Source organism: Ochotona curzoniae, unplaced genomic scaffold (genome assembly GCF_017591425.1).
Source record: "Ochotona curzoniae isolate NIBS_2020 unplaced genomic scaffold, NIBS_Ocur_1.0 contig_908, whole genome shotgun sequence".
NCBI lineage: Eukaryota > Metazoa > Chordata > Mammalia > Lagomorpha > Ochotonidae > Ochotona > Ochotona curzoniae.
Genome location: NW_024466607.1, coordinates 17431951 through 17442952, shown reverse-complemented (window position 1 = coordinate 17442952; position 11002 = coordinate 17431951). Strand labels below are relative to the sequence as shown.

Genomic DNA, 11002 nt, shown 5'->3' with positions numbered 1-11002 from the left:
AGGACCGCTGGGGGAGTGAGCGCTAGGAGGCAGGCGCAGGGCGGCAGGCGGGACGGGGCGGGCAGTCGCCTTAAAAGCGACCGGAGGCCCCACCGGCTCCCCCCGCCCCCCCACAGGAACATGCCAGGATTTCCCTTCTGCGCATCAGCGGCTTGCAGGCGGAAGGGAAGGCGCTGGCTACTGACCTCCTCACCGACGGCCCGGGCCCCTGCTCTGCTTCCGAGCCCAGCCAGGAACCTCCGCAATGCTAGAGCTTTCCCCAAGGCCTGACGGAGTCAGCCGTGAATGTACAGTGCTTTCCCCTAACTGCCATCACATCTCCCAGGAAGCTGGGAGGGTGCGCACTCCCCAAACTGGTCAGCCCGACGCCTCTCAGTCCCACTCCCATCCCCCCCCCATACTCAGCAGCAGTCTGGATGGGGGGGTCTCAGGTGGGGGGCTCTCTGCTGCTTAGGAGCCAGCCTGTTGCTCACACCCGGCTCTGCCGTCCTCCGTCCTGGGCTTCACAGACCAGGTGCAGGTATTTACATTTACGCGCAAAGGAACGGGATTAAAACGTGAAGGAGAAAAACGTGCTTTTCACGCATGTGTGTGGCTTGCCCTGAGTAAAGCACCTCCAGCTGGGCCGAGGGTCTTGAGCGAGTGAGCGAGCTCCCCCAGCTGCAAGAGGTTGAGAAGCTGCGGTGCTGATGAGGTGGGAGTGGCGTTTCCCCAGGCAAGGAGGCACCTGGAAATTTTAAGGTCTTCCCATCAACTCCCATGTGGGGTTTATTATCTGTATTTTCATGGCACACCCACCCCACCCCGAACTAGCCGCTGGATGAAGCCAGTGTTTTCCTTCAGGAACGAGGAAAGCATTACACGCAGGGACTTCAGCTCCCTCAGACCTGAACTAGCTGCCTGCCGTCCCCTCCACACGGGAGCCAATTAAGCAGTTCTAAACCTCATTTTTATTTTTTTAAAGATTTAAAAAAATATATGTATATATGTAAGGTTCATTTATTTTTATTGCAAAGTCAGATATACAAAGAGGAGGAGAGACAGAGAGGAAGATCTTTCGTCCAATGATTCACTCCCCAAGTGACCGCAACGGCCGGTGCTGCGCCGATCCGAAGCCAGGATCCAGGACCTTCCTCCAGGTCTCCCACACGGGTGCAGGGTCCCAAAGCATTGGGCTGTCTTCGACTGCTTTCCCAGGCCACAAGCAGGGAGCTGGATGGGAAGTGGGGCTTTCAGGACACCGGTGTCCATATGGGATCCTGGTGCATGCAAGGCGAGTACTTTAGCCACTAGGCTACCGTGCCAGGCCCAGTTCTTAGTTTTTAAGATTTGTTTATTTGAAAGGCAGAGTGATACAGAGCTCTTCCATCCACTGGTTGACTTCACATCTGACTGCAATGACCGAGGCTGGGCCAGTGCACCAGGGAGCTGGATTGGGGGTAGAGCAGCTCTGGTACGGGATGCCAGCGTTGCAAACAGTGGCCTCACCCGCTGAGCCTGTCAGCTCCTTGCAGAGCAGGATGCTGTGCAAGCTGGGAGCAGTCGGAATGTTAAGAGGTTCCCAGCGCGGAGGTGTGGCGTGAATCACAAAGGGGAGCAGCCCCTCACTCCCCTGTTACTGCTAGGGAAACTGAGGCTGAGGTCTCAGGTCCTCCAAGGTCACTCAGCTCATTGGTGTCAGGTTTAGTTCCCCTAGTCCTGAACTGCAGCGCCGGGCAGCCAACTTGTATGCTGGCTGGGAGAAGGGGGCCTGGCTCCTGCTGTCCTCCTTGGCATGAGGGTGCTTGGCTGGGTGGCGGCTGGGGATGTGAGTGCAAGAACGTTCCTTGGAGACTGCTTCACTGTCCTGTTCCTTCCTCCAGACCCCCACGATGGTTTCTCCAGGCTTGAGTCTCCTCTGCTGGCTCGGAGGGAAACGGGGAGGGGGGACCAGAAGCAGGCCTGGGAACCAGCTTGGCCATGCCCCTCCTCGCATCAGCCTTGGAGAGGGCGCGCTGGCTGCGGGAATGGGAGCAAGGCCCACAGCAATCCTAGACTCGGGACCTCACGCTCTCTACAAGCTGTGGCTTCAGGTGGGGATGGCTCAGGGCACAGGATGCCCCGAGGAGGGGTCAGGCTGCAGGAGTGGAGGTGCCCCAGTGTCCTCTCCACCTCTTCTGCTTGGCCCAGCTTTCTGGGAGAGCCACAGCACTGCAGGACTGAGTGCATCCCAGCCAGTACCTGGCTCCAGGACACCCTCCCTCCCACGCCAACCATGCCTGGGCTGCTGCTGGGATGGGACGGCAGTGACTCTTCAAATGCGAACCCTGGGTTGTGTCAAATCTGCTTTATTGGGACAGACAAAATAGGCCACAGGAGTCAGACTGGGTGCTGGCAGCTCTGCGTCCCCTGCTCCCACCCCTCTCAGCCCCCAGGCCAGGAAGGGGTGTGGGCTCCTGTCTCCCAGGGCTCTCCCCCATGTCTGGACCGGGGGAGGCCTACGCCTCAAGAGACCAGGCGAGTGGCAGCGTCTCTATGAATTCTGCTCCCAGCGTCGTTAGCAGCGAACATTCACAATGACAGCAGCAGCAGCGAGGGACTGGACTAGACACTTCAGGAAAGGACGTGAGGAAGTCACGCACAGCCACAGCGCCACGTATTCACACGAAGTCACAAGACACAGCACCAGGTGACCACGGCCACATGGGGTGCCAGCCACGCCACTAACAACATTCACATTCTTAACGAGGTACCCAAAGGGAAGTGACGTCATTTCTAGAGGAATGAGGAAAGCTTGCCTCCTTGCCCCACGGAGGCTCCAGGAAGGACAAGTGCAGGCAGCTGCTGTCTGAACTAGCCCGTGAGCTCGACGGGCAGCTCTCGGCCGCACAGGGCCTCCCACTGACGGGCCAGCAGCGAGATTAGCTTCTCTCGGCTCTCAGCGCTGGGGACAAACACCTGCCACTGGACCTCCCGGCTCTGGCCAACCTTGGCCGGGCCGCTGGATTCCTCCCCAAAGTGGTCTGGGGTGACACTGCCCATGAGGTCATGTCCCTGCACATCATCAAAGATGAGGGTGAGGGCCTGTGGGTAGGTCTGGTAGCCCATGAGCACACGGTCCAGGTCCCGGATGCGGCGGCCGTCCTCCAGCCGGTACCTGTCCCTGTGCGGTGGCTCCCTGGCAAACTCTGGCAGTGGGTAGTGGATGCAGTCCTCATCCAGGAGGAAGATCTCTGCACTGGTTAGCAGCAGGGTCTTGGGGCGCAGAGGGCTCCGGCAGCGCCCGGGGGGCAGGGGGCCCACCTGGAAGGCTTGCACGTACAGCAGAATGCTGAGCTCCTCAGCCTTCTCGGGCTCGGCTGTCTTCTGGGCCACGATGAATGTCAGGTCCCCAACCTCCTCCTCACTGGGGTAAGTGAACTTGACACGGCTCGAGTGGATCAGCTCATAGTTCTCCATTTTGCCTGCAGAGAGACACCTCAGGCTCTGCAACTGCAGACAGGCCCGGGGGGGCCCGAGGTACCCCAGCATGAGTGTGGCACAAACCCCCAGGCCAGCAGCCCAGGCAGACCCCTGACTGCTGGGACGAAGGCTGAGCCATGGACAAGCCCATGGGGCCCTGGCAAGCTCAGCAGGGAGTGGTGCTGGGATGCCTCCCGGGCCTGCCTGCAGTTTGAGCTAGACAGGGTACCTGTGGTCTTGTTCCCAAACTCGGAGTAGAAGTCTTTGTCAACGGGCTCAGGCTCAGGCGTGCGCTCCAGCGAGGAGAGAGCACCCATGAGGTGCTGCAGGAAGCAGTGGGTCAGGTAGCTGTCCCTGGTCAGGCAGGTGACAGCCTGCATCGGGGAGGAGCCTGTGGGAGGAGAGGTGGTCCTCAGCCCTGCCCCGACCCAGCCACCTTGGGGGAGGGGCCCCCAGCAAGGCGCGGGGAGGAGGTGGCCGTTCCTGCAGCAGGAAGGGCTGAGGCGTGTTTCTGGAAGAGAACGCACAGGCTTAGGGAAAGAGCCCAGCTTTCTCTCTCCAGGAAGTGTGACTCAGAAACATCCTGCCGGCCCATTGCTCGGCCTCTGACCATGGCACCCGCCCCTTGCCCTTAACCCGGGGCTGGTTTCTGCACCCTCAGCAGTGCCTGAGGCAGTTTCCTCTCTGCCCGCCCGGCAAGCCGGGAGATAACTGCCCAGGATAGCAGGGCCACACATGGAAGGGGGCACAGGCGACAATGTCCTTCATCGCCGTAAGACAAAGCACAGCCAGTCACTCACCCGTCAGTCGGAAATGCTGGTCAAAAAGCCCCACGTTGACCGACTGCAGGTCGCTGAGCCGCAGTACAAAGCATTGGGAGATGTGGAAGGGGCTGTTGTTGTAGTCAGTATTCTTCTGATGCCAGAAATCTGCCACAGGGACAAAGCAGTGGAGGTGGCCATGGCTGGGGGAGAGCCACGGGGCATAGTTCTGCATAATGGCCAGTAAGGATTTGGTCCCCCCCAGGGCTGGCCACCAGCGGCACACAGGCCAGGCCTCCTATCCGGTGCAGCCTTGGGTCCTGAAGGACACAGGCTGCCTGAGGCCTCCCTGTTGTATTCAACAGCACATTTATATCACCTCGGGGCCCTTACCCTGGCACCTACCCTGCAATGGCTCTGAGAAGTAGCGGCGGAGGCCATCGTGCAGTACGAAGTACACGGCCTTGGTGGAGAGGAACACGCAGGCAGTCACCTCCAGCCCGGGCGTCTGGTAGAACAGCACGGATGACCACAGCAGGTGCCTCAGCTCCTCGTTCTCTACCTGCACAGAGGGTGGGGCTTGCTGCTGCAGCCTGGCGGGCCACTGCTTCCCGGACACCACTTGTGCCAGCCCCAGCCCCCCCGGGGAGCAGCCCACACACAGCCTTGGATGGGGAGCCATGAGCAGTTCACTGCATCTGGTTACCAAGACCTTGAGGGAGAATGTGAGGAAGGGAAACGGCATGGATGTCTGCCCTGGGGCTGGAGGCCACACAGCAGGAAGCTCAGGCCTCTCTGATGTGAGTGGTTGCCTGAAGGGCAAACTCTACTGACCTCAGGACTGACCAGCACCCCCACAGCATGCACACCTTTCCCAAGAGCCAGGCACACGCCACGTGGTATTACCTCGGCAATGCTGCTGTGGAACAGCTCGATGACGGCGCGCCCCGACAGGCTGGCAATGTGCTGGAGCGCTGGGCACACGGGCAGGTGCGAGGGGATCTGGTTCTCCTCCGAAGTGGACTGGATTAGGTGCTCGCTTGGGTACTGGATGGGGCTCTCAGCTTTCTCCCCTGGAACTGGAGCAGCGGCTGTGGCTGCAGTCAGGGCTGTGGCTGTGGCTGTGGCCAGCACTGGAGCTGGAGCTTCTGCTGGGGCCTGCTGCTCATTGCTGCATTTCCTAATCCCCGAGAAACACCGCATGAGCACACAGCAAGGGTGGCACACAGCACAGCATGCACCTTGCAGTAGGAAGGTGGTGTGCACGAGGTCACCCAGGGACTGTACGGTTAGCTGCTCCAATGGAGGATGAAAGAGCAGAGGATGTGCCCAGGGAAGGTGGGTACCTGTGGACATGAGCTTTGGCCCATGGGTGAATTCATTTGTGAAGGTGGCAATGGTGTCAGAAATGCCACAAGTGTGAGCACCACAGAGGAAGGTGCCTCTGGAGTGTCCTCAACCCACCCACCATCCTGCACGTGGCCTCACTGGGCAGCCAGTCTATTCTTGACATGAGGCCAGACCCTGTCTAGAACCTTACAGATTGGAGGCTGTGGGTCCCTGCCAGCAGCCGACACAGCCACGTGCAGGTTCAGAGGGAGTCCTCCGGGGGCTGCCCGTGCAGGTGGGTTTAGTCCAGCCCTGAGAACCCAGGACTCCGATCTTACACTTTGCAAAACCCACAGAAGCTCGTGGGATGCCTTGTGCTGGGGCGAAGCATGGGGTGTTGGATCTCAAGAGCCCTGTGGTCAGGGCCAGCCAGGCTGGGGGTGCAGAGCAGACATCACCAGGTGTGGCTTACAACGCCCCCACAGCAGACAGCCATACTGGGCCACTCTGCTGGCTGCTACCCAGCCCCTGGCAATAAGATGCAGGCTGAAGAGGCTGGGTGCCCTTGGGCAGTGCCAGCAGGTGTTGGGCCTGTGGGGAGGCAAGTGGAGGGTGGATAGCACCCTCAACTCATTGCCTCTTTGTGCCCCAGGCTCCCCCAGAAGTAAGGTGACCCACACAGCTCACTCCCAGCCACTTGTTAGCCAAGCAGGTTCTGAGAGGCCTTTGTGCCACATCAACAGGGCAAGCCTAGGTGTTGTCTCAGAGACGCCGAGCCTGAAGCAGGCTGCAGCCCCAGCCAAGGACTGGAGCCCTGAGGGGGTGGGGGTTAAGGCTGTGTTTTCACCCAGAACAGAGTGGGCAAGATAGGGCCACGCAGCCACCCACCTGGGATCAGGACACTGTAGCCTGTAGCTTTCCTACTGGCCAGTTAGAGTAGGGGGCCCCTTGGCCCACCCTGTGTGGGTGGCAGGAACTGGGACCAACCCATTTCTGGGAAGGGACTGCTTTTCTCGATCTCCTCTGAGAAACTGCGAGGCAATCAGTAGCCCAGGACCACACCTGGGGAAGCCAAGAGCAATGCCAAAGGCAGCTGAGGACAGAGAGAAGCCACAGGGAAGGAGCACAGCCCACGCAGAACCCACAGGCGCCTGGTGTTCATATACACACCAGGCTCTTGGCCCTGGAGCCTCATGCACCAGGCTGCCTCACCTGGCCCTGCCCTGGGCAGACTGGTCATCCGCCTGGGGGCTTGGGGAGCCGGCCCCCGTAGTGGGGTTCTTGGCAATGACCACGGTCTTCAGGTCTTGCAGCGAGGCTCGCAACTGGTTGTAGATGCGCAGGAAGTGGAACTTCTCATGGGGCAGCACGAAGATGGCAGTGACAAAGCGGTAGCCCACGAGCAGCTCGAGGACGTGGCCGTCGGCGAAGGCCCCACGAGGCTGGGTGCAGCTGCGTGTGGGGTCCAGCAGCACAGTGGAGAGTGGCACACGGCTCAGCTTGAAGCTATTGCGGTTGCGGCAGTTGTGAGTGCCACGGTTGGGCATGGGGTTGAAGTCAGCCTTGATGACGTTGAGATGCTGGGGCGTGAGCAGCAGCCAGTAGGGGATGGCAGCAGACTTGACAGCCTCAGAGGGCGCACAGCAGGAGCGGCGCACAGCAGAGCAGAGCGTGCAGCTGGCCCACTCGATGTTGCCCGAGTAGTCCCCGGCGGCGGTCTGCACCATGCGCTTGTCACTATAGACCAGGTACACTGGGAAGCAGCCCTGGCTGCGCTCCTGGCAGCCGCCAGCCACCTGGTAGAAGGTGAGCAGCTGGCGCAGGAACTCCTGCAAGCTGGTGTGGCTGCCGTAGAGCACAGGGCTGCGGAGCATGGCCATGTGCTGCGGGGCAAAGCAGGCGCGCAGGTCGGCATGGAAGTCGTGCAGGCTGGCGGCGTCTGAGATGATGAAGAGCGTGTTCTCACTGTGCCGCACCTTCAGCACCAGGCACAGCTCCGGCATGAGGAAGCCAAACTCGGTGAGGTCACCATGCGGGAAGCAGAAGACGAAGCGCAGGGATGAGAGGATGTGTTGGCTGCTGCCTCGGGACTCCTGGTGTGGGATCTCAAAGACAGCCACGCCAAAGTCTGTGAGCACGAGGCAGGCAGCGAACTGGCGGATACTGCCCTGCACGTGGATCAGGAAGCACCACAGCACCCGGAGGACACGGATGTGCTCCAGCAGGAAGTCTTCATCTGCACCCAGGGCCCATTCCAGAGCCAGGCGTGCCTCCTCGGCTTCAGTCTCCTCCTCATCTTCCTCCTCCTCATCCCCCTGGCCACGCTCCTCCACTTGCTCCTCCTCCTCTTCAGCATCAGGGGGCCCCATTTCAAAGTATCGATTCTCAGCCACGTCCTCCTGCTCGCCCTCCTCCTCTTCTCCCTCATCACCCTGGCCTTCATCGCGCTGGTTGGCGGCCTCGATCCAGGCAGGCAGCTGCCGCTCAATAGCCTGCCGGATCAGTGTGCTCAGGCGTTGGATGAAGTCCTGGTTGGTAGCCGTGTAGCCAATGCAGGTGAAGGGCAGGAAGATGAGCTGGCCGGACCCAGGCACCACCTGCACCTCTGGCTCTGCGTGCTCAGGACTGTGCAGGGGGAGAGACCAGGTCAGAGACATGGGGGTAGACGGGCCACCTCTGCCTGCTACCTGCAGAGCCTGTTGGTCAAGCCCATGCCAGGACAAGGCATAGTGGGGAACAAGGGGAGCTGGAGGCCTGGGGCTGGTGAGAGGCCACACTCCCAGGGGCAGGAGCCACACAGCCAGCCCTGCCAGAGCACTCATTCCCAGGACAAATGCCCACTCAGTCTTTCAGAGGTTCCCACAAGTTCTAGAACACAGGCCTGAACCCAGTTAGGGAGAATGGCTCCCTCCAGGGACAGGCAAATGTGCTGAACCTGCAGCTTTGAGACTTTACATTTGTCGATTGGTTGATTTGTCTGATTTACTTCAAAAGCAGAAAGAGTATCAGAGATCTTCCTTCTGCTGGTTTCACTCTCCAAATGCCCCCAGCAGCTGGGGCTGGGCCAGGAGCCGGGAGCACCTTCTGGGTCTCCAGGGTGTGTCTTAGCAGGAAGCCAGGACAGACAGCAGAGCCAGGATTTGAACCCCAGGCACTCTGCACGGACACTAGCATCTTGGCTGGCTGCTGCGCCCGCCTACCCCTCCACTTCACCTCCCGCCACCATGTCTTATGCATTTCAGGTTCCTGGTTTCACCACAGCCTGGCACACAAAACCAGAGTCAGAAAACAGCTTCTGCCAAGGGCCAGAGAGGCAGTGTTTAAGGGCTTACGGGGCCACCCTTACCCATATTCTCTTCCAACAACCCTGTCAGTCTAGCTCTCAGGCCCTACCAAGCCCTGCCGGCCATCCCTTGGCCAGGGAAATACATGGCACACAAGCTGAAAGCTGAGGACATGGACACACGTGGGTGTTCCCCTCGACTGTGTCTATCTGAAGGAAGAACTGGCACTGCAGGGTTCTGTGAGCAGCTCAGTGCTGAAGTGCACCTGGTGGCACCACCCACAGCCCAACTCAGAAAGCCCGCACAGCCTCAGCCCTACCTTGCACCACCAACAGCTCCTGGTGCGTCCCTGAGCTCATCAGGACCTGCCTGATGGACGAGAAGAGAGTCAGTCCCACCTGCTGCCATTCCTGGTGCTCCCTAGGGGCTGGGCCCTCTGTGGAAACTATACATGTACATGGGTCCAATTACCCCCAGTACACAGCAGGACTCAGGCTCAACTCCCTGACTCCAGTCACCCCACAATCTTGGGTGGAGAGTATGGTGCTTCTCTCCAGGACCTAGCATCTAAGGACTCCCTGTGTCACTCTGGATCCCAGTGGGTACTTAACCAACTTGGTTTAGCCCTAACTGGCCAGTAGCAGACACAACAGGCAGAGATGTTACAACCCTGGTCAGACCCTCCCAGTGGTCTCGGGAGCGGAGACAGAGCTAGGACTTGGGGTCCCTTTGCAGACCTGGTGGCTACACACTGCCCCCGCATCACTAAGTCAGGACTGTAGCACAGCGTGGGGCTGGTGAGAGGTGCGGACGACAGGCCATGCCTGCATGCAGCAGCCAGGGACGCTGCCCTCCTCCTCTCCACCCAGCACACAGGAAGTCATACTGCATCCCAGACGAGCAGGGCAGCACACACCAAGGAAAGAGTGGCTCCAGTAGGGCCAAGGGGCAGGGACTCGGGGGTCACCTGCCTCCGTCCGCCTAGGACCTCCATCAGGGAGAACTGCCTGCTCCTGTCTAACAGGACGGGGGACGGGGTGCTCAGCACAGACCCTTTCTGGCCGGGTCAACCGAGGTGCCTCACGCAAGAGAAGAGCACTGTAGCAAGGCCACGTGCTGCCGCATTCGCCCTCAGCGGAGGTCCCCAGTGGCAGCAGGAGGGCATTACCTGTCCCGCAGGAAGGGACTCCAGGGAGTCGGAGCATGCCAGGGCGATGGGCCGGTCCTCAGGAGTCAGGCTGTCGGTGGATGACAGGCTGCTAGCCAGGGCTTCCTCCTGCACGAACATGATTCCTGGAGAAAGCAGGGGGTGGACAGGTGGGGCGGGGCGGGGTGGGAGAGCAGATGTTCAACAACTGGAACTGGGCCCTCAAGGCTCCTGGCACAGCCAGGGGCTAGCTGGACCCCAAGACCCAGCCACAGCGGAGTAGGGAAGAACACACGAATCTGACATTTTAAAATAACTCAAGGAACCAACCCATGCCCGCTTATCTAATCTCGGTTGAGGGAGTGGCTTTCAGAATGTCACTGTGAAGGAAGAAAAGTGACATGTGTGACAATACATAAAAATGTAACTGCTGAACACACTTTTCAAAGCAAGATAACTCACAATGGAAACCGGTGCTGTGTGTATTTGACAAAGGTTGTGTCTTGTACCCTGTGAAAGCTCTTACATATCAGGGAGCAGTTGGAAACCCTACTAAGAGACTCAGGACACGTAAGAGCAGGATATGGCATCACTATATATATCACGGTGCATTTGCCCTCCCGGGTATACACGCAAAGGCAAGCTGCAACAGGAGACCAGCTGGGTCTTGCTCTGCCAAAGGAAGCCAGGGTCCTGGGGCTGGCCTGGCCTTAAGGGGCAGGGGCAGGCCCAGCAGTGCAAGCCAGCCCACTTTGGAGAAAGCAGTTTGCTGACGTGCACATCAAGACTCTTAGAGGTGGCTGCTCCTGCAGCAGCCCCTAGCAAAAGCAACCCCAGCCCCTGGTTGGCCACAACTGCAGGGCCTACCCCTTACGCATCATGCCACTAAGCTACCTGGGCCACTCCAGACAGCGGTGCTGTGACTCATGTGCCTAGAAACCTTCAGGGTTCCTAGGCTCCGCTGAGGCTCTCAGTAAACAGCCTGTCTGGACCCGTCATTCCAGAGGGCACCCAGGCTGGCGAGGGTAAGGGCGTTTATC

At 59.7% G+C, this 11002-nt stretch overlaps 1 protein-coding gene across 2 annotated transcripts in view; it reads right to left on the bottom strand.

Annotated features, from left to right (window-relative positions):
* Positions 1–2285: 2285 nt before the first annotated feature.
* The window catches only part of NISCH (nischarin), a 34227-nt gene continuing 25510 nt past the window's right edge, over positions 2286–11002 (bottom strand). The window contains exons 14-21 of one of the 2 annotated variants that reach the window (XM_040994595.1): positions 9984–10108; positions 9135–9184; positions 6744–8156; positions 5109–5382; positions 4608–4764; positions 4242–4370; positions 3671–3832; positions 2286–3443 (exon numbers count right to left, since the gene is read on the bottom strand). In XM_040994595.1, coding sequence (XP_040850529.1) covers positions 2833–3443; positions 3671–3832; positions 4242–4370; positions 4608–4764; positions 5109–5382; positions 6744–8156; positions 9135–9184; positions 9984–10108 — 2921 coding nt within the window. In that variant the 3' untranslated portion in view covers positions 2286–2832. The remainder of the gene's footprint in view (positions 3444–3670; positions 3833–4241; positions 4371–4607; positions 4765–5108; positions 5383–6743; positions 8157–9134; positions 9185–9983; positions 10109–11002) is intronic. The other variant, XM_040994597.1, reaches the window with a different exon arrangement.